Source organism: Tetrao urogallus (assembly GCF_951394365.1).
Source record: "Tetrao urogallus genome assembly, chromosome: 3".
NCBI classification, from domain to species: domain Eukaryota; kingdom Metazoa; phylum Chordata; class Aves; order Galliformes; family Phasianidae; genus Tetrao; species Tetrao urogallus.
In genome coordinates, this window is record NC_136815.1 from 90933946 (window position 1) to 90960047 (window position 26102).

The 26102-nt window shown below is 39.5% G+C and overlaps 1 protein-coding gene across 1 annotated transcript in view; it reads right to left on the bottom strand.

Annotated features, from left to right (window-relative positions):
- The window catches only part of NFX1 (nuclear transcription factor, X-box binding 1), a gene marked incomplete at both ends in the record, with an annotated part of 70753 nt that overhangs the window by 17370 nt on the left and 27281 nt on the right, over positions 1–26102 (bottom strand). The window contains 13 exons of the mRNA XM_079533922.1: positions 975–1076; positions 3508–3581; positions 3894–4124; positions 4532–4611; positions 5633–5752; positions 9760–9868; positions 12078–12160; positions 13716–13746; positions 14786–14883; positions 15816–16033; positions 16137–16236; positions 17753–17892; positions 18994–19065. Of these exons, the coding sequence (XP_079390048.1) occupies positions 975–1076; positions 3508–3581; positions 3894–4124; positions 4532–4611; positions 5633–5752; positions 9760–9868; positions 12078–12160; positions 13716–13746; positions 14786–14883; positions 15816–16033; positions 16137–16236; positions 17753–17892; positions 18994–19065 (1458 nt within the window). The remainder of the gene's footprint in view (positions 1–974; positions 1077–3507; positions 3582–3893; positions 4125–4531; positions 4612–5632; positions 5753–9759; positions 9869–12077; positions 12161–13715; positions 13747–14785; positions 14884–15815; positions 16034–16136; positions 16237–17752; positions 17893–18993; positions 19066–26102) is intronic.

The following is a 26102-nucleotide window of genomic DNA, read 5'->3' on the forward strand; positions in this document are numbered from 1 at the left end:
AACTCCAAAGAATTTGTGGGCCTCATGGACAAAAGCTGAAGTTAGTAATGTGCCTTTGCAACAAGAAAAGCTTATGGTATTCTGAGCTGCATTAAACGAAATATCGCCAACACATCAATGGATGTCATCCCTCCCTTAACTCAGCACTTGTGAGGCTGATCCTGGAGTACTGCATCCAGTTTTGGGTTCCTCTGTACTGCAGATATTTCAGCATACCAAAGGGAGTCCAACAAAGGGCTGACTGAATGGACTGCAGTACTTGTCCTGTAGTAAGAACGGCTGAGAGAACTGGGACTGTTCAGACTAGAGAAGAAGCTTAACAAAGATCTTAACAATTTATCTAAATCCCTCAAGGGATGGTACAAAGAGAACAGACCCAGGCTCTTTTCAGTAGTGTCCAGAGCCAAGGCAGGAGACAATGGGCACATAGTGAGACACAAGAAATTCCTTCTGAACATCAGGAAATACTAATTATGTGTATGTATATATACACACACCACACACACACATACATAATACACATATATACTAATTACATATATATATATATAAATATATATAGGTGCAGGTGACTGAGCACTGGCACAGGTTGTCCAGAGCAGCTGAGCAGTGTCTGTCCTTAGTGCTCTGGCTCTAGACTCTAGAGCAAGGAGTTGGGACTAGCTGACTTTCAGAAGTCCCTTCCAACCTCAGTCATTCTGTGATTCTGAGTCTGCTGAGAGAAACTCTGAAACTAATACGATGTTCAGTATGTAATTATAACAAGAAGCTAAGGAATGATAGAGAGCTCATTCTAAAAAAAAAAAAAACAACCAGATATAAACATAGTAAAACATTCTAATAGCAGTATTAAAGTAGAACTAGGTTATTAAAAGTCTTTTAACCAGAATTCTACTGATAATACTATGCATTTTCCAAGTCACTTATTTTCATGTACTCACAAGGATTTCATATTTCTACATGCCTGTCCTTACCTGGCCTGCTTCATTTCCTTTTTTGTAATAAGTCTACTGATTTCCACTGAATCTCCAAGCTGCAGATCCGTTAACTTAGTGGCTATAGATATAGCAGCTATTCTGCAAAAGAACAGTATTAGTTTTCATTAGATCTTGGAAATAGTTTATAAAGCTCCACACTTAGATATCCAGATAGAAGAAATGCAAGCATACTTCCTTGTAAGATTACAGAACCGAGATCTAGTTCTAAATTGCCTAGTTTATCTACTTATATAGATTAAAAGGTACCTCTCTCTCATGCAAATAACAACCTTGCTTCTTTACGAAATTATTCAGAACAACAATTCTAAGTCTAAACTAGACAATGTGAATACTCCTTCTTACTTAATACTAAAACTGTATCTGAACATATTGGTTTAACAATACTTTTTAACTTTCCTGTGATTCTTCTTTATCTGTATGCAACTAAAACCTGTAGATTTATAATTACTTCGAAGTTTACCTAGAAAATATGGACGATACAAGCCAAAAGGAAAGAATGAAATGCCTAGTGAAACTTCAAATTTTCTTCATAAAACTTCTTCATCATTCCCATTAATAGCAAGCTTTTCTAGTCTCATTTTCTAGCTAAAATTTCTACAAATAAAATACACAGCACATTTTAAAGTGAAATATCCTATACGTCTCAAAATCCCACATCTAAAATTCTGGTCTCTGAACTGTCTTTCCTGATAATTCTCAGATAAAAGGATACGTTCGTCTCCAAACTTCACATGACATTCAGAAAACAACTGTTCACACATCAAGAAGGATAATCATATTACACTAAAAAAAAGCAGCATTGAGATACACTACCAGCTTCAAATTTATCAGGCTGTGACAGAGAAACAGGCCATCAGATGACAGGACAACAACATCTATATCACATATACAGACAGAGCTCCAGAGCCCCTTTCCCGTTCCCTTGGGCACCCTTTGTGTGATATTAAATAGCTTTGAACTTGGTAAAACACTCTCAGCAACATTTTTGAGAAACCTGGACGCTCTATTAGCTTGGTGAACTCTCCACAGCAGTACCACGGGAGCAGTTTGGTTCTCTGTTTAGTCTCAAAAATGAGGATGGTGGAAAAATGCAAACCTAACTCCCATAAAACTGGAGTTTTTTAATGTTTTGGCGATCTGAACAGTTAGAGATACAAAATTAGCAAGCATTAAACACTGTTTTTGCTAACATCACACAGTTAATTTGTTGGTAATATCAGTCAATTGAACATGTGTGAACCAAGAGATACAAACGCTTTAAACTGAATGCTTTGTTTCCTTCCATTGACTTGGCTTATACACACACTCTCACTGACTTCACATATACCATCTTCCCTATATGAGTGTTTTTGGAGTGCCCGAGCCTCAGAAATAGTGGAAATATAACAGGCTTCAAAGACACAAACTTGCAATGCAGTTACCATCCAGCTTACCATCAGTGACAAGCCCATGCCAATTCTAAATGACAATTCAATGTTGAGCCAATCTTTTGGCTTATATCAGTAGTGGGGAAAAAAAAAAAGCACAAAATTCCTGTAAGTCTACTTACTATTGTTTCTTAATGCTTCTGATTAATGCATTTTCACAGTACTAAGTAACCTATTAGGGAGATGCTAAGCCACCTTCTGAAGAATTTAAGTCTGGGCATTGATCAGTAAGAAAAGCAATGCATCCTCAGCTGGGATAGTTCCTCAAATAACAGAGCTGAAAAAATCATTAGGAAGCTTTCTTTGAAAGACAAGAAGCATCTACATCTACTCTCTCCTATATACTGGTACGTAGAGCACAGTTTTTGTTGCACTTCAACCCTCCAAATTATTTTTTCTATTCCTTCTCAATCAAAGAGTAAAAATGAGTTTTTATTGTCTCTATTTTGCTATTTCTATTCCATAACTTTCAAAGTTTGACTTGATTCTTGTTTTCCTTGTCCCTTCTTTGCCCTCTGACATAAGATAAAAGTAAGTGTAGTTTAGAAATAGGATTTAGAGACCAATTTATTGGAGAAAAAAAAAAAAAAAAAAAAAAGCTAGGTAGAACCCAGCTTGCATATTGAAAATCAAGATTTACACATTAAGAACCAAAGCTCTCATTACAGTCCATGAAATCTAAAAAGTTCAACTACCTAAATTTAGCTGCCTATGTCAGCTTTATCACTCTATAAATTCCATCATCTGCACTGACCAGGTTCCATCAGACATCAATGGGAATTTTAACAGCAACTCACATGTGGACTGTTAGATACTGTCACCTACGTTCAGATGTCTGAATTAGAATTCCACAGATGGAAAATCCAAGCTGTGACATGCCAAGACAGTTACAGACTGACAGCAAAAAGAGAAATGTGTCGCAGAACAGCATAGCTGATATGCAGGCTCAGAGGAACAGGGAAAAAGAATCTGTAGGTGTTGAGTGTGAAAAACTTCATGAATGGAATATATTGCCAATACTGAAATCCAATCAAACTGCAAAGATCTAGTAAAAGAAGTAAAATAATTATCATAGTACAAACCTCTGATATGTATTGGATGCTTCTGAGCAAATCATACTCTCCTTTCTTCTTCCACATTCACACTGAAGTTCAACCTGTTGCATTACACAAGACAGCAGCTGGTTTAAACTTTTTTTTTTCCTTTTTTTTTTTTTTTTTTTTGTTCAGGGAGGGAAGTGAGAGAGGTGAACTGTACTCCTACTGGAATAGTGACTACTTTAATGATAAATAATTCTAAAAAGCAAAAGAAACAAGCTCCATCACATTACTTGATATTTTAAGTTATAAGATAGCATGACATTTCTGGTATTAAAAAACAATAACTTTTTGTCAGTAATGTTTTTGGCTGGTAGGTAATCATACTACTTGTCAGTGAATTTGCAATTAATTTTCACTGAGCATCTAACCTTTGCACAGCAGGATGTTGTTGGGCAGGGCGAAGAAGGATGACACGGAGCCATACAGGGATGATTACAATACAGTCTTGGAATAATACATGGCTGTTTACACTCTTCATCTATAAGACATTCCCCTTTATGACAGATTCTTTTACATTTATGCATTCCACATTTTAACATTTGATTGCAGCGAAGTCCGCAGGAAATGTCAGTGAGGTGACAGGGAATATTGCTTCGCAGCTGAAAGAGGGGAGAAAGACAACACGAAAGAAAACCAGTAATTATAACAGCAAATCTCAAAGCACTTCTGTTGTTAACACCTTTCTTTGGCATTATCCACACAAGAAATGTAATACTAAAGTACTTTGGACAAAGACAGCGTTCTTTAATTCACAGTCCATTAACATCAGTTAGTATGAATACACATGGCATAAAAGATAAGACTTTTCCTATTTAATCGTATTAAATACCAACTCCAATAATATATTCCATTCCAAAGAAGCCGTGAAAATACAACTCAACAGTCTTAGAAGCTGAAACATCACCTGGTTATCCCTTAAGTTACATAAACATAAAAGTACACCCAGAACATCAAGAACTATTTTCAAGCGACACATTATTAAGAATACAGAAACACTAAGACTTACTTCATGTTTGCCCATACACCATTTCTGAGTGAGATAGGTACAGGGTGGACACTTCTCCTCACTATGACACGAGTGGTACACTGCAGCCATAGATTAAAAAACAGTTTTATTACCATACTTCAGCCAAACGCCTTAAAAGAGACACTATGGATTATTACATATGAGTTGGTCATTAGTACACAACTAAGGAGGAAAGATGCTTCATGCAGGGATCATTTGTTCTTTAAAATAGTCTTTGAAAATTACAATGGCAGATTTTTAGGTGAATAGTCTTCTGCATTTTCAAAACTAAACAGAGAATAGAAAACATCTGTAACTTCTGAGCAGGATTACACTATTAGACAGAATATAACAAAGCGTATCTGTCCAACCTGTTACAGCACAGGCTTTCAGTCAGTGTAATTTCAAGGAACTCAGAAACCAACTATTCACTACTGTTCACTAGATTATTCTACTCTTTCAATAGAGCATGTTCTCTCCAATTAAACGAAACATCCAATGCAAGCATGGCCAACACGTGGCCTGCAGGCTGCATGCAGCCCACTCCCTGCTATAGAGATGGGAGCTCTTCACCACGGGTGGCTCCAGGCACAACTCATTGCTCAACAACCAAACTACCAGCGCACTGATTTTTATGAGTTTGTGTGCAGGCTCTTGTTCATTGCTGGTAAAAAACACACAGCTAACGGCAGTGACTGTGCTGAAAAACAGTGTGACTGTTTTCTTTCTATCAGCTGTAGTTTCCACGGAAATAAATAGGAGGCACTACTTTTGGAGAAACTCATGGATATGCAGCACAAGACAATTCCTCAGTGCAGCCCAGACAAACCAAAAGGTTGGACACTCATGATTTAACGTGTTGTGACTATTAATGATGCCTGAATGTTGCTATCTGGATCAGAAAGAATAATGCGTTGTTTTACAAGTTAAAAGTACCACAGTTACTCATGGCAAATTTTTAGTTAGTTTTGAAGTATAAGCTTTTGAAAATATTAAGCCACTGCAAAAATAGCTAACAAAAGCATAAATATTTTTCTCAAGCAGACTCATGTATGTACTCTGTTTTGATATATATTTTTTTAAATGAATAGCTTGACTTACCTGGATGATCACAGTCATGTGGCCTGGTGCATGTTTTTTTGCACTCTGGTGGCTGAGTGCCACAAGGAACAGGGGGGTAAATCACTGATTCCCCACAGTAACAAGTCAACTCATCAAAACCTGAAAAAGCAAGTCACAAGAGATGTAACTCTGTATCTGTACTTCTCTACTAAGAGAAATTTTAAAAGAAAATGTGAATGTTATATTCTGGCATTTTTTTTTTTTTTTTTAATATTAAGAACCACAATAGTGAAATTACCACCTCCTGTGCTTCCCACAAGATATGAAATGGACTACAGCCATTTCATAACAGATATGCTTGCTTTTAGAGAGTGGTTTTTTGACAACATCTTAAACTGTAGTAGAAGTAATGCTCTTGTAAAGTAGAAAGCTGCTCTTGTTCTATCGTTGACTCAAAAACAGGGAGATACCTTGAATTCCCTTTCCAAAAGCACAGCATCCAAATTTTGCCTCTCACTCATTCAAGATCCTTTCTACAGCTTGTTTTCCTTCTTTACATATCTGACTCTATTCTGGATTGGAAGAAGCTAGTCCGCATTTCTTTCCAGCTCCTGCTAATTTTGAATTTTCATTCTTTTATTGTTCTCTTGTGTGTGAACAGATTTCATCCTTTTGCCCAGACCAGCACATGGCGCTGGGAAGATTTCAGACAAAATTATCAAAAGAGCATCACTCTGTAGAATTTGATGTAGAATCTCTTCTGTATACTTCATGCCATTTAGCGCTATATGGATCCTCTTAATCAGTTTATGAACTGATGCACCCAGAGCTCGGTATGGGGCTGCTTCTATTTAACATCTTCATTAATGATCTTGATGAGGGGATTGAGTGCACCCTCAGTAAGTTTGCAGATCACACCAATCTGGGAGGGAGTGTTGATCTGCCAGAGGGGAAAAAGGTACTACAGAGGGATCTGGATAGACTGGATCAATGGGCCAAGGCAAACTGGATGAGTGTCAATAGGGCCAAGTGTCAGGTCCTGCATTTTGGACACAACAACCCCAGGCAACCCTACAGGCTTGGGGAGGAGTGGTTGGAAAGCTGCCTGATGGAAAGGGACCTTGGTGTACTGATGGACAGTGGGCTGAATATGAGCCAGCAGTGTGCCCAGGTGGCCAAGAAGGCCAATGGCATCCTGGCTTGGATCAGGAATGGTGTGGTGAGCAGCACCAGGGAACTCATCCTGCCCCTGGACTCGGCACTGGTGAGGCCTCACCTTGAGTGCTGTGTTCAGTTTGGGGCAGCTCAGTACAGAAAGGACATGGAGGTGCTGGAGCAGGTCCAAAGAAGGGCAACAAGGCTGTGAAGGGCTTGGAGAATATGGCCTATGAGGAGAGACTGAAGGAAATGGGGCTGTTTAGTCTGAGGAAAACGAGGCTGAGAGGAGACCTTATTGCTCTCTTCCAATATCTGAAAGGTGCTTACAGCGAGAGTGGGGCTGGTCTCTTCTCACTGGTGACAGGTAACAGGACGAGGGCAAACGGCTTTAAGTTGCACCAGGATAAGTTTAGGCTGGATATTAGGAAACACTTCTTTAGATAAAGTGTTGTTAAGCACTGGAATAGGCTCCCAAGGGAGGTGGTTGAGTCACCATCCCTGGATGTGTTTAAAAACCATTTGGATGTGGTGCTCAGGGATGTGATTTAGGAGAGGGTTGATAGGGTAGTATGGTTAGGTTGTGGTTGGACTTGATGATCTTGAAGGTCTTTTCCAAACTAAGCAATTCTATGATTCTATGATCTTCACAGAAGGAGACTCCACAACCTCTCTGTGCAACTTGTTTCAGTGCTCTGCTACCCTCACCATAAAGGAGTTCTTCTGCACGATAGTACAAAACTTCCTATGATCAAGTTCTAGGTCATTATTCCATGTCCCATCACTACACAACATGAAGAGTCTGGCCTCATCCATTTGCCTCCCACCTTCCTTTAGACATTTACAAACATTTATCAGATCCCCTCTCAGTTCTCTTTTTCTCTGGCTGAACATACTCAGGTTACTCAGCTTTTCCTCACAGGAGATGCTCCAGGCCTTTAATCATCTTTGTGGTCCTCCACTAGACTCCTTCTAGGAGATCCCTGTCTTTTTTTGAACTGGGGAGCCCAGATATGGACACAGTAGTCTAAATGTGGCTTCACCATGACAAAGTAGAGAACCTCCCTCAACTTGCTGCCCATATGCTTTTTTTTTAATGGGCCCTAGTATACCACTGGCCTTCTTTGCTACAAGGGAACACCGCTGGCTCATGGCCAATCTGCTGTCCACCAGGTCCCCAGTCTATCTCTGCAGAACTCCTCTCCAGCAGGTCATCCCCTAACTTGTACTGATGCACATGGTTGTTCTTTTGGAATAATTCTGAGGTCTTTTCCCTGCTGCTTCCTGGAGTGACAGTGTCCCCTGGCTCTTCATCATTCAGAAATACATCCCCTTCCCTCCCTGAATCTAGTTCAAAGCTTGCTAATAAATCCAGCCAGCCTGCTGCCCAGAACACTCTTGCCGCACCTGGTCTCTCATGTCACACAATGTTAACACGCTTGATCTCACAAAGGTGAGAACCCCAAACTCAGAGCGTGGTATCAGCTCCACAGTCAATCATTCACATTATCTTTTCTTCCCCTTCCTGAATTCCCACCTTGAATTGGGAGGAGAAAGGAGAACACTACCTGTGCTTCTGATCCATTCAACATCTTTCCAAGGGTCACCAAATCTCTTTTGACTACCTTTGTTCTGCCTTCACTAGACTGAAGTTACTGAAACGACCTGGCCGATTTTCAGGTTACTATGTTGCTTTTTTAAAAGAGAACGTTTGGACACGGTAAGATTTGTTTTCTAAAGAAAGGTCCTACCAGCATGCACTCTGAAATACAAAAGCATTCTTCTTTCCATTTCAGGCCAAGATCAGAAAGCTTAGTATTCACTATTATAAAGGTCATATGGTTTCCTACATCAAGTGGAGAGAAGCAGTTGTGGAAAACTAGTATCTTAATCTGACACAGATTTTAACAGAGTACACACTCAGATAAAGCCGCTGCACCAGCTCAAATCTGTAGCTTAGTAGTTCATAATAAAATAGTACCTCATGGTTATCTATTTGAAGCAATTTTTTTAGTACATCCACCATCTAGGGCATGACCAAAAAGCCTATGACACATAACTGGCATCTACTTCCACAGACAGTCCGTCTAGAGAAAAATCACTAGCACACCAACATGGGAAAGTCTAATTTTTAAACATCTAAACAGATTTTGCTATATATTCCAGTACCTATAAAATTTACTAACTTGTCAACAGAAGAGTTCCATCAACTTTGACATTTTAAACTTTTTTTTTTTATTTTTTGGGCCCCTCACTGCAAGAAAGATATTGAGGCCCTGGAACGTGTTCAAAGGAGGGCAACAAAGCTGGTGAGGGGTCTGGAACACAGGCCATATGAGGAGAGGCTGAAGGAGCTGGGAATGTTCAGCCTGGAGAAGAGGAGGCTCAGGGGAGACCTCATGGCTCTCTATAACTTCCTGAAGGGAGGTTGTAGTGAGCTGGAGGTCGGCCTCTTCTCTCGTGTCATCAGTGATAGGACCAGAGGGAATGGCTTCAAGCTACGGCAGGGGAGATTCAGGCTGGACATGAGGAAGTATTACTTTTCAGAAAGGGTGGTCAGGCACTGGAATGGATGCCCAGGGAGGTGGTGGGGTCACCGAGCCTGGGGGTGTTCAAGGAAAGGCTGGATGTTGTGCTGAGGGACATGGATTAGTGGGAGCTATTGGGAATAGGTGAACGGTTGGACTGGATGATCTCTTAGGTCTTTTCCAACCTTGGTGATTCTATGATTCTAAGATTCTATGATTTTTACTTTTGCATGATTGTCCTCAAAGTTTAAGTGACTGCTGGATCAATGTAACTGAACATATTTCACTTTAATTCAAGTAAAATTTAATAAAGTTACTAACTCATCTAAAATAGAATAACTTTCTTTCCCACTATAAAAAACAAAACAAAACAATGAGAGCAAACTACAGATCTTCAGGCTCTGATCAAATTCTACGTCCAACTCTGATCAATTAAAGTGAATACATTTCTATAACATGTAAGAAAAAAAGCATTGTACACACTTGTTTGCCAGCAGGTTTGACAACTGCCCCGGTGACAAGGCTCTTCACATCTATGAAGTCCACAGTTGAGTTTGCGACCACAAACCAAAGAACATTTATGTTCTGTGTCCTGTGGGAAGGCACAAAAGAAAAGCAAAATTAAACCATAAAATCAATAGGCTTCTTTCTTCTGTGAAGTCATAACCCGGCAATTGCAAAACCACTAGGAAGAAATAAGAAGATATTTTAAAGGTCAACTCTCTCCTCCAGGTGACAAAGACAAGGATCTGTCAAGGTGGACCCATTAATTACAGTGGATTCCTGCCTACAAGGGTCCTGAATCTGGTATCATAGAACGGTTTAGGTTGGAAGGGACCTCAAAGATCATCTAGCCCTAACCCCTTGCCATGGGCAGGGCTGCTAACTGCTAGATCAAGCACCAGAATAGGGTCCCATGGCCCCGTCCAGCCAGTCCTCGAACACCTCTGAGGACAGGGCATCCACAACCTCTCTGGGCAACTTGTTCCAGCATCTCAACAGCCTTTAAGCAAAAAACTTCCCCAACATTTACCTAAACCAGCAAGTGCAAGTCTGAGTGGCTACTAGTTTTTCTAGAGGTGTATCTTTTTCAAAGAAATCAAGTACTGGCCCAACAGAACAACAGAAAGACTGTCAGCAATCGCCTTCAGTGTCTTAACATCCTATACAATGACAGGGACTGAATGTGCATTGCACTTTGGGTCACCAAAACAGCAGTAGCTTACCCCCAACCAATCAATCAATCATTGGTTCGTACTGTGAAAGGGTGGAATGCAGTGAAATTGCCAGGTCACAGCCTGAACCAATGGTTAAGCACCAGGTGGCTACCCAGGGAGCTCAGGTAAAAGCAACACACCTGAGTGACCAGAAAGGGTGGAGCCTGGATCCACTCCTCCTCACTCTCATTTAAAGGTTAGCAGCTGAGGGAATGGCTATCTTTGGGTACAGATAACACTCCTCTTCAGCCACCACTGGTCGCTGGAAAGGGTGAGCCTGTTTCCTTCTTTATCACCTGTATGTGATTTGAAGGCACTGTCATCACCTTCTTTTGCCATATACAACACATTTAGGGAATCAGAAGGAAAATTTGTGCTGGAACTTGAAGATGCTAAATCTGTTTATTTTTCATTCTATTCAGTATTGTTTAGGCTGCACTTACAATATTGTTTCCAGTTCTGGGCTCTGTATTAAGAGTTACATTGGCATACACAAGGGATTCCAGCAAAGGATTGAGAAGATTATGAAGAAACTAGAATCTCTCTCCTGTGAATAAAGGAGAAGAAAGCTGGGACTCCTTAGACTAGAGAAGAGGAGGCTTGGGAGGGACCTTATCAATTTATGCAGGTCCCTAAAGGATGGAGCTATGCTGTTAATAGTGCCCTGTGCCAAGCCGAGAGGCAATGGGCACAAACTGAGACATGGGACACTCCCCATGAACATTAATAAATATTCATTGACTGCAGGTGACTGACCACTGGCTCAAGTCACCAACAGTTGCTCTGGCGTCTTCATTCCTGGAACTTTTCAGCTGCTGTCTGGACATGATCTTGGGCAAGTGGCTCTGCATGGCACGGCCTGAGAAGAGGCCAGATGACTCCAGAGGTCCCTTCCAAACTCAACCATTCTGTGATTCTATAACTGTCAAAACTATATACTGAAAGAAAAAGTTCAGGCCTGACACATACAACTTTTCATCACAGCAGGTATACACTACTTTTAAAGTTTATCCTGTCAAGATTCCAATTGCGGACTTAAAACTATAATCTATGATAGAGCTAAGTAATATCACACCCTCTCTCATTTTCCTTGGAATCAGTGAACTAACAAAAAATATCTTTACTTCGATTTTAAAAATTATAGAATCATTAAGCTTGGAAAAGACCAACCATCAATCTATCACCACTATGCCCATGTTCTCAATTGCCACATCTACGTGTTTCTTGAACATCTACAGGGATGGTGACGCCACTACTTCCCCGGGCAGCCTGTTGCATCACTTGATCATTCTTCCAGAGGAAAAAAAAGTTTCCTAACATTGAACAAGAACCTCCTCTCACACAACTTGAGGCCATTAGCTATCACCTTTAACTGTATTTTAGCTAAAGCATGTTTTTACAATGCCCATAAAATGAATTTTGCAGAATAAATGTACACACAAACTTTTGGAGCATGACTTGTACTGGAAACAGAGATTCAAAATACACAAAAATGCAAGGGCATAAAAGCAAAAAGTCTTAACTTCACAACAAAACACAAATGCTTCATTACAAGCAGTTTCTATAAAACCACACTGGGCTTACCACACAGCAAACTTCATTACACTTGTGTCGTCCACACGACCTCTTCTTGTTGCATCGCTTGTCGCACATAAAGGTAATAGCAGCTATTAAAAAACATAATCGTGACATAAGTCATGATTTGCTGTTTGCTCACACTGAGAATAAAAGCTTAAGTCACAATATTAGGCTAAGGACATTCTAAGGTCTGATCTAGAGAAGAGCAGTGTGGGAAGTTAGTGCACAAAAACATGAATTAGTTGCACTTCCACATTAATTCCCCAGGTAAACACTTGCCTTGCTTTAAACAAGCCCTTGTTGAAAAAGATTTTTGGAGAGCAGTTTATTTCACATTATTCTTTGTACCATAAACTCTGCAAACAGAACAGACAAAATAGGACTTCCTGATACACTGATTAGACCACAAATAAACTCACTACTATCCTCAAGCAATGTGAACAACTATTTCTCAGTTCTTAAATGTTTTTACATCTTCATAGCTAGAAGTTCAACTTAGGAAATATGCAGATTACTACATTACTGACCTCGTACTGAATACCTCAGTATGACAGAGATCCATCAACTAAAACGTCTCTAGATTGAGATTCTTCAGTTTTAACAATTAAATAGCATACGAACTGCTCCCAGTATCAATCACTAAAAAGCAGGATGAGCAATTCTTTGTGTACGCAGTAAATATCTGAACTCTCCAAGCAAGTATCCACCCCTTTCTAGAGGGTAAACAACCAGCACAAAAGACAGGCAAAGGCACCAAAGACTACACTTAGAGAACTCCTCCAACAGTAGTTTAGCCAGTTACAGTGGATTACTACTATGGTGCAGTTCACTGCTGTTTCAGGTCTCCTACCGTTCTTACATAAATGGAGTGGTGGGAATGGCTAGAAACGTCCATTCATTCATTTCCCTTCCCTAAAGTGATCTCTCTTGCTCATCCACAAGATCAGCAGATACCAGAGGGTGCTCTATGACTATTGTTGTGTTTACGGGGTGACAGCATTACAGTCCTACATAGAGTAGAACTGTGACATCCTTATGTATTTACATTTAGCAGCTCCATGAAATGTTGCCATAATCCAGCTTACAAGACAACTCCTGAGGAAGAATTCTAGTCAAGTGATGCTGACAAAATAATCTTATAATCAAATCCTTTAATTTGATATGCAGACAAAATTCAAAGATTCACTCCTGCTTTGATTGAAGGCCTTTCAGAACAGAGTTTTTGGAACAGCTTTCAGGACTTCTAAGTCTTGAAAAACATCATCTGCTTTATTTAACATAAATTACATTAAGTCTCTCTAAAAACTGAAAATAAAAAACAACAAAAGACATATCACGATAAAGAACAAATTGCCAAGGAAAACCCTGAACAACCAGAACTCAAAAGAATATGAGGAAAAACTTAAGTGAGCTCAGAAGTTCTGCCACCCTCTGAAATTTTGTAGTAGAAAAAAAAAAAACCACCCAAGACAGAAACATACAGTAGAGAAGTAGAGATACAAAATCAGCATCAGAAATTGAAGATGACTATTGAATCGCATATTTGGCAACTTCTTGAGTCAAAACCAAATCTAATGAGCTGTCTCATTAAGACTTCAAAACTATTTCATACTATGTACGGAACAAATTACAAAACAGTACTACCTTTATTCCTGAGTAGAGCACATGGGACTTCCTAGGAAACAAACAGGGAGCAATTATATTGCAACAACTGCAACTTATTCATCTAGAAAGTACCTAGTCACATATGACAAGAAGTTTTCAGGTGCATAACACTCTAGGACACAAGAAAGGAAAAAGCTGGAAAAATCCTCATCAAATTTATGAATTAGTTCATGTTTTAATCTACATTTTTTTTAATCTTGACATTTTAACACTTGACTTTTTTCCCTAGAAATTCAGTAGCAAGAGTTTGTAGTTTAAGATTCCTCACTTAACTCAGTGGATAACACTGTGAAGTAACACATTTGTCCTAGGAAACAAGAAACTTGCATTGAGAAAAACTATGCCCTCCTCGAGAGTACTAATAAAGTTGGAATTTGTGCTTTGAACACTTGTTTCAAAAAAAAAAAAAAAAAACAACAACAAAAAACTGACATTTTTTAAACAAAAAGTCAAATCTCATGACTGAAAATTTTTACTCAGATAAAATACTTCAGCATGAAAATAAAAAGCTCCTGAGATAGTAACCAAAGATTTCAAAGCTATGGTTATGCACAGTATACTTTTAAACTAGGCCACAAATTACTGTAGGACAACTGGTGAGGTTCTGCTCTTTCATTACATGAAAGTACAAAGAAAGACTAAAAACCAATATCATCTCCAAAATTTCCTACAAATCTGTAGGCTATCACTATACATTATTTAGCTTTTCCTCTACCTTTCTCTTGTTTACATTACTCTTGGTAAAACTATCATTCTCTGCACCACATCATTACTGCAGGACAATACAGGCTTTGCAGCCAGCTTAAACAACGAAAATTCTGTAAGTACTGCAGTAATCCTTCAGAAATTGTATTCATGGTAACTAGCCTACACTGGCGCTTCACAGCACATCTAGCTGATGTCTATCAGTTCTGACATAGCAGACACCCCTGTAACTACAGAGGCAACAACACCTTCTTACCTTCCTTTTCTCCACAGCTTAAACAAAACAAAAACAAAAACAAAACCCACCAACTACCTGTTTTCCTGGTCAAGCTCTATGCACTCACCTTTTTTTTGAAGCCACACCTACAATAAATATTTGATGTTTGAGAACATGGTTTACAGTCTCCTTCATGGCACAGGCTTTCACATGTATGAAGCAACTCTATCAAAATTAAAGTAAAAAGATTAAAATAAATAAAATGCATGATCAGTAACAAGGTATTTATCTGGAGCACCACAGTTTGCAGATACCAAGCCTACTGGCAGCTGGGTTTCCATTCTGACATATGGGCTCAAACAGACAAAAGAGTTCAAGGATTTCACAGTTGCTTTTTTTTCTATTATTTGGAACTTTATGATCCTAAATATGTAGACTAAACAGTTAAGTCTGCAATTAACATTGATTTTAATATTTTAAATTTGCAAGATAAACATCTTACACAAGTTTCATAAATTTTAAGTACATAATTCTTCCTTCTTGTTCATCCTAAATGAAGAAGACTTATGCATACTTTCATCTTTCACTCCCTGAGTTAGCTGCAGTAAATTACACTTCAGTGGAATTTCAAGTATAAGAAGGTATGATTAATTATGTGGTTTTATAAAATTGAAGTGTCATACAGTCTCACTTAAATATACTTCTATTTAATTAATGCAATCACTGAAGAAACTATTTAGTTCTGTAAATAACTTCTTCCTTTCAACTGCCCAACATCACATTTCACTGCATGGCCTATCGCCACACTTCTCTTTGTGGCCACAGTGAATGAGTGCTTAGTAACAGCATCTAAAGGTTGTAAGCGAAATCATTTATCTCTACTAGTCTTCAAATCAACAATGAAGATCTAGGCGGGCTTTTATGAGACACAAACAGCAAGAAATTCCTACAGTTCCACCAGTATGAAAGTCTATGGAAACAAAATTTTAGAACTAGCTATTGTAGATGATTCCTTTGAACAAATACAGCCTATCTCACAGGCTCTGCAGCAGCACTCGTACTCAAATCCTTAAAAATATCTTTGACATGAAAGTTGTTTTTTTTAAAAATAATGTGAGATGTTTTTTTGATACTGTGATACAGAAAGTTCTCATTACCATAGCTACCACAAGAGAGAGGTTTGCCACACGTTTTTCCACATGATGGGATAGGATCAGTGCATATTTTACGTTCAATACATCCTAGTTCCAGTAACTTGCTAAGAGGAGTCTGACCACAGGGACAGCGATAAACTACTTGTGGAAGTCGTGGACAGAGTTGGCAAGGTTGAGGATGGCATACTTGTGTGCAGTTGTGCCTCCCACAGTTTAATGTTCTGTGAAAAAAATAACAAAAAAAAAGGGGAATTACAATGATATGACCACTAAGTATGAACAAAATGACCTCTCATTTTTCAGAAGCCTAAATTGTGAACTTACTTGCCACACGTATTCTGACATGAGAAACTCCCAAATCCATCATAAAATTCTTCCTTTGTCCCACACAGTACTTCTTTAAAGTTTTTCCCACAGTAACACACTAAAAGAAAGCAACGTTACACAGAAAACAATAAAAGTATCAGTGACAAAACACAGCAACAGAGCAAATGCAAAACTGTGAGATGCGAAAAATAGTCCTTTTTTTTTTTTTCCTAAGTACATGAGATTTAATTCAGAGATTTCTCAATCCTATAGATTCTGAAATACCACTTTTGTTTTGATGAGACAAAAACCAAAGGGGAATCTATAGCTTCACAAAAAGCTTTCATATTAAAGCAGTATACATTACGAGTTAAGTATTACCTAAAAATGTCAGGAAAATGAAAATATTTTTTGAATTATTTATTTAGAAAACTGCATTTGCTTTAGTATACTGGAACAAGTATGATATAGTTTCCTTTCCACAACTGAGTTTTAAAATTTTAAAATTTTAAGCAGCACTCATGAGTACTTCGTTGAAAGGTGATTTGTCAGTCTCTATTCTTTTTCCATAGTGTTTAAAATCTTGGAATGATGTAATCTTAAGTAGGATCATAGGTCAATTCAGGTTGAAACAGTCAGCTAATCCAAACCCTCAAAGCTGAGCCAGCAATGAGATCAGATCACATTACTCACTGTTTTACTCAGCTGGGTCTAAAAAACTCCAAGTTCCCACGTACACACAAAATGTTTTTCCTTACAACCAGTTCAGTTTAGCCTGTTGTCTTGTCCTCTTAACATACATACACAGGCTGGCTCCATCTTCTTGATAATCTCCTGTTAAACTACTGAAAGACTCAGTTCTTCCTAAGCCTTCTCAACCTAAAGTAACTAGTTCTACTCATCTTCACGGAACTTGTGTTCCAGCATCCTAAACCTCACAGCAGAATTCTTCTAGCCATGTTCATATTCCTATTTTAATATATAGCAATTCTAATTTTCCAGTCTTTAAATATTCTAGCAACAGATCTTAACTCAAAGTAAAGCCCTGCCTCACGGCAAAGTCCTCTTCCTCCCCACCTCTTGTTTTCCTAGTATACATATATCATGGAGGAAAATCACACAGAATCACAGAATCACAGAATCACCCGGGTTGGAAGGGACCTCAAGGATCATGTAGTTCCAACCCCCCTGCCTAGCAGGGCCACCAAACATACACATTTAGATCAGGTTGCCCAGGACCCCGTCCAACCTGGCCTTGAACACGTCCAAGGACGGGGCATCCACAACCTCCCTGGGCAGCCCGTTCCAGGGCCCAACCACTCTCCTCGTAAAGAACTTCCCCCTAACATCCAACCTAAATCTTCCCTCCTTCAACTTGGATCCATTTCCCCTAGTCCTGCTATTGTCAGCCCTTATGAAGAGTTTACTCCCCTCCTGGGTGTAGGTTCCCTTCAGGTATTGATAGGCTGCAATGAGGTCGCCCCGCAGCCTTCTCTTCTCCAGGCTGAACAAGCCCAACTCCCTCAGCCTGTCCTCATAGGGGAGGTGCTCTAGCCCCCTGATCATCTTAGTCGCCCTCCTCTGGACCCTTTCCAAAAAAAAAAAAGAAAAGTGTAAGGCATTCTGATACTTACCTTGCTGTACTTTTAGTTGGCAAGGTAAACATTCTCCTGCATGGCACACCTGAGTACATCTGTGCTTGCCACAGTTTAAAGTACTTCCACATACATTAGAACAATGAATTTTTGTTGACTGGCCACAGCGAACTGAATGACTGCAGAAGAATGACACCACATTCTGTCAGCTACCTTAAATCCACAGAGAACTTACTGAAAAGCATAACAGACTTCTGTCAACAAAATGGGGGAAAAAAGACATATTTTGAAACTTGAAGTATGGCTACGCCATTGGGCCAAGAGCAGATATTTCCATTACACCATTACACAAATCTTTCCTACAGCTTTAAATGATCTGAAGTCCACTGGGTACAATGAAGACAGTGATATGAGTATTAATAGTGATGCAGCCTACATTTTTCACAACTAAGAATACTCCCCTCCCGCCCACATCAGTGTAGCTTGAATTTAAATCTCCCAGAGATTGTAGCTGCTTAATCAAGGAAAGGCAGAAGAATTCAAGTTTAAGCTTTTTTGTTTGCTTTTACCTAGGATGCATGCGAATATAACCAACATAAACTGCATGTTATTATAAAATATTCTGACTCTAAAACTCAAAAATTTCCTGGTCTTTATACAGTTTCAACAACTGACTTTACCCACTATGAGATGTGCGAAATAGCAATTTGAAAATAACTTGAAGTTTGAGGTGCATCTTGGATGGTGATACAGCACGTATGACAAAATGCTGCTTAGAACGATGTTTTAAATGTTAAATGCAGCACTATAAAAAAAAAAAGCAAACAGCAATTTGCATGCATTTGGGAAAAACAGTTAGAATTGCCTTTTCTTTTACTAACTATTCCTTACAATTCAATGAATCAATCTTACGTAAAATAAAATACAGTTATCTACAATTTATCTATTTTCCTCTGAAGATTAAGTGCCTCCACCTGCAAATAGGATACAGGAATAGGAATGCTAACACTGAATATGTTTTTTTCTTTTGAAACATGGGCAAATATTTTATTACATAGAATCAGTCATAACTTCCTCTCAGAGCAACGGAGCATGAAAGATCACAAAGCATAGGCAGTACAGTCACGCTGCTGAAAATGACAACACATGCATCAGACACGCAAGAAAAAGACAGCCTTCAAGACTGGAATAAACAAAAATTATACAAACATTAATTATAGCTCAGAAAAGAAACACTACTATTACATAAACTTTTGTTTCCATAATAGAAATATTCTCACCTTGTTTGTCCACATTCACATGTTTTTGTCACAAAGGCTGGACATGAAGGACAAGGTCCTGGATGACACAGGCTTAAAAATGAAACAAAAAAGCAAATGAAATTTTAAAGTAATCTCTAAATTTATTACACTCCTGGGGAAATAAAATACAGTTACCCCAAAAATACAGAGAAGTTTTAGGAACCAGTACATTCTCAAAACTCTGGATGTATATAGTTTACTCCTGCAGGATAAGAAATCATTTTAAATCATATAAAAATATTAGAAATGGTTATAGTTGCATCAGTCTCAAAAGTTTTCAGACAGTGAGGCTGAACAAAATATTCCATACTGCTGTTGCTGTCAAGTCAATAACACTGCTGTTATGTATTTCACATCCTGCATTTCAGCAGATGGCCTGCATCAGCTCAACTGTGCCCATTGGGGTAACACTCAAATATTACATGCACAAATCATTAACACATTCACTTTCCTCAGCAAAAGTTCCCTCACCAAAATTTCCCTGCTACGGTTTCTTCTAACTTAAAAAATATAAATTCTGCATGGATTGATGGACTGAACATGCATGCACTCACACACTTCTTATTTAGCAAGCAACTACAGCATGATTTGGTTTATGCAGAAGCTATAGTAAAGACAGACAGTGCCTCCACATTTTGGTGTTTTTAAAAGAGAAACAAAAAATACACTTAATTAACGTGTTTGAAACACAATAGAAAATGCAATAAGACAGCAGAGCAGCAAGATCCTGGGCTGCAGCCAAGTGAGGATCCACTCAGACGTGACAGCAGTAAGTCCAGAGAGAAAGCAGCTGCTTACCTTCAGAAAGCCTGTACAAGGTTCCCCGGACACACAGACATCTCCAGAGAGATACCCCTGTCTCCACTGCCAACCCCTGAATGAGGTCTGGGAAGGAGTAGATCCTGGCTCCACTCCTTCAGGTCACTCAGTGCACTGCATGCATCTGAGCTCTCCTGGGTTGGCCCTGCCTTCCCATCAGGTGCTCAATCTCTGCTTCAGGCTGTGACATTTCCGTTACAGCATTACAAAGTGAATGCAAAGACAGATGCTGAGACCTCAGTATTATGTTCTGTTCAGTGCATTCGGAGTCTTACTTTTATTGAAACTTCATTATTTGTCACTAGCATGGATGATTTTTTCACAAATGATTGCTGGTGCTGCTCCAGAGAACTAACCTACTATAAGGGTTGGGAGTAAAGGTACAGCTAGACGTAAGAAAAAATAACCTTTATCTATCTGCTTAGAAGTGTTTTATTTGATAATACAGCCCCAAAGGACTTTCCATAACTGTTGTGAAGATTACAGCACCAAAGACCTATCAGGAAAGACCAGACAGTAAGGTTTAAACTAACAGAGCACGAAGTTTCAATTACTGCCTTTATAAGAACTTTTTCAAGTGTCCTCAAAAGGCACAGCACAATGCCAGTTGGCAGGGAAATTTCAAAGTCTACACAGATGATTAACTCTTAAAAAAAAGCTGAGGTTTGTCATTACGTTTATTATTTGGAACATTTTATTTCATTTTAAGCTAGATGCTAGACTGATGAAGAACCTAAAAATCTAAAATAGTTTTCAGCATATTTAAATGTGAAGAGAACTAATTTTCTAAAGCATGCCACAGCTGACACAAGCAAATTACTCTCATTTTGAGGAGCTGCTTGCCTGCCCACTGAGCTGTTTATACTAATTATTTCAATAACCTAAGCAAATATTACTCACAGATTCATTAGTAAAACACAGTAAGTTAGCCTCGCTCATTTTCACCAAAATGGATTATTTAACGCCACATTTATGCAACAATCCAACTAAATTTTGTCAGTAGCATACTGAAATGCTAACAGCATGGCAGAAGTTAAAGCTCAACCAATGTGATAGCACAGGAAAATAAAAAGCCCAGAACACTACGGAAAGTAGATTAACACAAACAATGTCACCCACACCACTGCACTTAAAAAAAAAAAAAAAAAAAAAAAAACATGCATTGAAAATACATGGTTGGGAATCAGTAAACTATTAAAACAAACAAACATATGTACAGCCAAAAAAAAATCCATAATATGAATTAGTATTCAAAATAGCACTTCAATAGAAAGCAATTATCAAATGGATCAACAGATTGGAATAAACTGGCTGTAGACAAATGTACGCTGAAGAAATGCTCTCTATAACCTAACTTTTGAAAGAAGAGCACAAATTTCAGACATCCCTTACAATAATAAAAGAGATGGCAAATCTTGAAATCCAAAACCACCAGGGTCACAAAAGCTAAGGAAACACTTCCGATTCTAGCTGAAAGAAAACATGAAAGATGTGTACAGGTTATAATGCGAAAAACTGCCAGCCTGGGAACTAAAAGTATCCTTGACAAGAGTCGGGAAGAACCCAGGGCAGTCCTACACAGACTTATGCATTTATATTAAAGACATAAAATAACTTGCTATCAACTTATCATGTCCAGCTTGCCATTCACCTGTATTCAAAAGTTCTTTTCAGCAGGGCTGTGTTCTATTCTTTCACACCTTGTATTGATAGTGGATGGGTTGCCACAACCCAGGTGCAAGGCCCTTGGATTTGCTGAAACTTGTGAGGTTCTCCTGGGTCCACTGCTTGAAACTGTCTAGGTCTCTCAAGCACACCAGACAGCTTGGTGTCATCTGCAAAATCAATCCCACTGATGAAGATATTAAAGAGCATCATTCCCAGTATCGACCTTTGAGGGACTCTACTTGTTACTGTTCTCCATCTGGACATTAAGCCACGTAAATCTGGACACTGACCATCTGGACATTCACCATCACTTACTGGGTTAGATCTCACAATCAGTTCCTCATCCACTGAAATGTCCATCCATCAAATCCACATCTTTGCAATTTAGAAAGAAGGATGTTGTGACAGACTATTTCAAAAGCCTTACTGAAGTCCAGACAGGTGCCATCAGCGGCTCTTTGTCCATCTACACAATTATGCCATCATAGAAGGCCACCAGCTTGGTCAGGAAGGACTTGCCCTTGGTGAAGCCACATTGGCTGTCTCTTATCACCTCCCTACCTTCCACGTGCCTCAGCACAGTTTCTAGAAGGATGCACTCCATGATCTTCCCTGATGAGCCCATCAGACTTACCTCACTTCTTGTCTCAACTGGTTTGTCCTTTCTACCATTCTTAAAAATGTCTGCTACGCTGCCTTTTTTCCAGTCACCAGGGGCTTCACCCCACTGCCATGACCATTCAAATATCATCAAGAGTGGCTTAGTGACTTCATCAGTCAACTTTCTCAGGACTCTGGGATGCATCTTGTCCAAGTACTTATGGATGTTCAGTTTCTTCAAGGGATCACGAACCTGATTTTGTTCCACCAGTTGCTATCTTCCATCCTGTTCACTCGAAGTGTTTATGGAGAACAACTGCCAGTGAAGACTGAGACAAAAATGTTGCTGAGTACCTCAGTCTTCCCCTTGTCCGTTGTCATCAGTTTGCCTGTACTGCTCACTAGGGAGCTACACCCTCCTGAACATTCCTTTTCTGGTTTACATACTTGTAAAAGCCTTTCTTCCTCTTTGCACTCCTTGCCAAGTCCAGCCTTCCTGACCCATTCCTGCACAGCTAAGCAGCATCCCTATACTCTTATCAGTGTACCTGGTTTTCACTACCCATGCACTTCCTTCTTGCTCTACAGTTTGACCAGCAGGTCCTGGTTCAGCCATGCCAGTCTCTTGCCTTCCTGACTTCCTACACCTGGGGAAGGAGACCTCTTGCTCCCTAAGGAAAACTTCCTTAAAAAAGATCTGCTAGCTCTGCTCTGCTTCCCTGTCTTTGAGGATAGTTTCCAGGGAGTTTTGTTGACTAAGTCCCTGAAGAGCTGGAACGCGGCTTTCCTGAAACTTAGCATTCTGATTTTGTCTGTTATCCATCAAGAGGGTGAACTCCATCCCCGCATGGCCACTACAGCCCAGGCAGCCTCCAATCCTGACATCACGAATCAGTTTACTTGCATTGGTGAGCAACAGGTCCAGTACTGCAGAGGGGGATGCAAGAGGGGATTCCTCGTAGGGCTATCTATTACTTAAAAAGTTAAGCTCAGTGCGTTCCAGGAGCCTTCTGGATTGACTGCAGCACACAGCTATTTTTTCCAGCAGGTGTCAGGATGGTTGAAGCCCCCAGTAGGAGAGCCTGCATTTGCAAAAGCCTCCTGTAGCTGCAAAGAGGCTTAAGTTTAAATCACCATTACAATGGCTAGACTATAACACCTCCTGTGCTCTGCACCTCTCATCTATATGCCAGATGGAGGAAATACAAGCATCCTACTACAAAGCTATGACAATAATGTTCCTCTGATGTCACATATGAGGAGAAGAGGGAACGATGTTTGCACTGGAAATCCTGGTATTGTCTCATCAATTAACTGCAGTGTTGACAGACTACCTGTGGTTTTTGAAAACCCGGGTCTGATCAACTGGAAGGCAATACACTAAAACGGTCTTAAAATGGTAGCAGCATGTACTTAACTGTAAAAAGGCTCAGAGAATAGATGGGATTAAATGCTGGAAAAAAGGGGCAATATTGTGAACATCAAAGACTCACGGTGGACAGATCGTTTATGTCAGTCAACCACTTTTTAATTTGAGAAGAGTATGCATAGTTTACTCCTGCAAACTGATCCTTACTTTAGAATATAAGGTGAAAGTCTTGACAGTAAGATGAAAACAGGTTTAAAAAAAAAAAAAAAAAAAATTTAAGGTCTCATTGAACAGAAAGGCATTTGTGGTACAAAGGTCCAAAAACCTAACATCATAAACCTTGACTTCCTGCAGAAGTATGTGGGAGCAAACTCACAATCTAAATAAATACTAGACAGTTTTCTGAGAGCACCTAAACTCATGCAAGCACAATAACACTGCCTCCTGGCCCTGATGACAAGTATACCTTTGAGAACTCTCTTGAGAAAAACTCATCTGGACATAGATCATGATCTAGACCTCTACATCTGCTGAAGTCTTCAAGCGGAGGATACAGAATGATGAACTACTAATGATCCATTTAGATGATAAAAGTTTCACACCTCTAATTCAATCACTCTGAAACAGTGAGAACACAGCGTGTTTTCATAAAGCAGATGGTGGTAGAGTGCATCCTCATTCACACTACAATTCCCACATGAAAAGAAGTGTCCAACATATACTGAGGGCTGGAGCAGCTCTCCTATGAAGAAAGGTTGAGGGAACTGGGCTTGTTTAGCTTGGAGAAGTGAAGGCTGTGGGAGACCTCATGGTGGCCTTCCAGTGCTTGGAGGGAGCGTAGAAACAGGAGGGGAACGGCTGTTTGTGAGGGTGGATGGTGATAGGACAAGGGGAATGGTTTTAAACTGAGACAGGGGAGGTTTAGGTTGGATATTAGGAGAAGTTTTTCACCCAGAGGTGGTGAGGCACTGGAACAGGTTGCCCAAGGAGGCTGTGGATGCCCCATCCCTGCAGGCATTCAAGGCCAGGCAGGATGTGGCTCTGGGCAGCCTGGGCTGCTGGTTGGTGACCCTACCTATGGCAGGGGGTTGATACTAGATGATCATTGAGGTCCTTTTCAACTCAGACCATTCTGTGAGTCTATGATAGTTACAAATACTTAATTTGAAGAAGTAGAGCACAATATATTTTGTAACTTGTTTTTAGAAGTAGCTGACTGGAAAAAACATAGAAATACCATACACTTTACTAGCCTATTTTAGAAATACTTTGTAGTATTAGAAGAAATAAATTGTTGTACTATGTGATTAATTCTTGCTTGCAAAACTGTTGTTAGATGTTGTGAATAGTACAGATGTAGTATTATAAACTAGATAATATGTTGGAAGGCTACTTTGTTTTGGTAAGAGACCCTCATAGAAAGTTTTTAGATGCTGAAACACAAGAATGAAAGCCAGGGCCTCCACACAAGGCCAAATTGTCTCTCTCTAGGATTACGTCAAGATACTCTCTGCTTTCCTCCTGATCTTCTACACCCCAGTGTACATAATCAAAAGACAGGCTGCCAATCTTATCTCTATCCAAGGACAAGCAGATGTCCAGAAGTAATGAGCAAGTGCCAAGTGAACAACTGTTATGATTTCAGTACCCATGAATTACTTACAATAGGCATTCTCGTACAGAGCATGTGTCGATGAAGAAAGTTCACCTAGAGTACAAGTGAGGAAGATCCTTGGATGAAGTAAAAGACTGGTGGTTGGACTGTCATAATGCTGAAAGGACACTAGATGGTGGAGGAGACCACAGAACAGAAGACTATGAGCCCTCATAAATCACAACCTGACATAGGCCTGTATATGTTAATTGTCTCATGCGTAATTGATGAATATGTACTATCTTTGGAAATATAATGGACTTTGAATCATGTAATATTTGAAGTGCTGATAGTAGAAACATCCCCAGTGCTTCTCAGCACTGTAATTAACATACCTGCTTTATAACCTTATATGAGTTGTAAAGTTTAGTTCCACACGTTGCACTGAAGCTAAAAGTGCATTCCTCTACAGACTATAATCACAAGCCAGATAGCTGTCCAAAAGACAAAAAGCATCCATTCCACATAACAGCATTTGCAGCAAGAGATAAAGAACAAAGCACATTCTTGGCACCTTTGGTCATTTCCATACCTCCAGGGACTGGATAATCTCAGCATGGCTTTACTCATGTGGAACAAGCTGAACGATAACATTTGAAACTGGGAGCAAATCAGGACTTTAAAAGGTACCTTCACAGCTCTTGACGCAGATCACAATGCCACGGAGTACAAATACACAGCTTGCAGAGACACAAAACTATTGCCATTGATCAAAAACTTCCCAGATAAGAAACTGAACAACTAATGCAGACTGCAACAGGAAAGAAGAGAAAAACAACATCTGTTTCTTCTAAGCACTGTAGAAAGTTCGAAAGTCAGCAACTGCAGTCTGGATGTTCTCAAAAGACTTAAGGCATCTACTTCTTGCAGACCAGTAATAAAGGTCCTCCACAGACTCACACCTCTCCTGAGATAGATCAGGATTCTGCAAGAGAATCAGTATTTCACTGAATCAGAGTATTAGCTAGATCAAGTCTA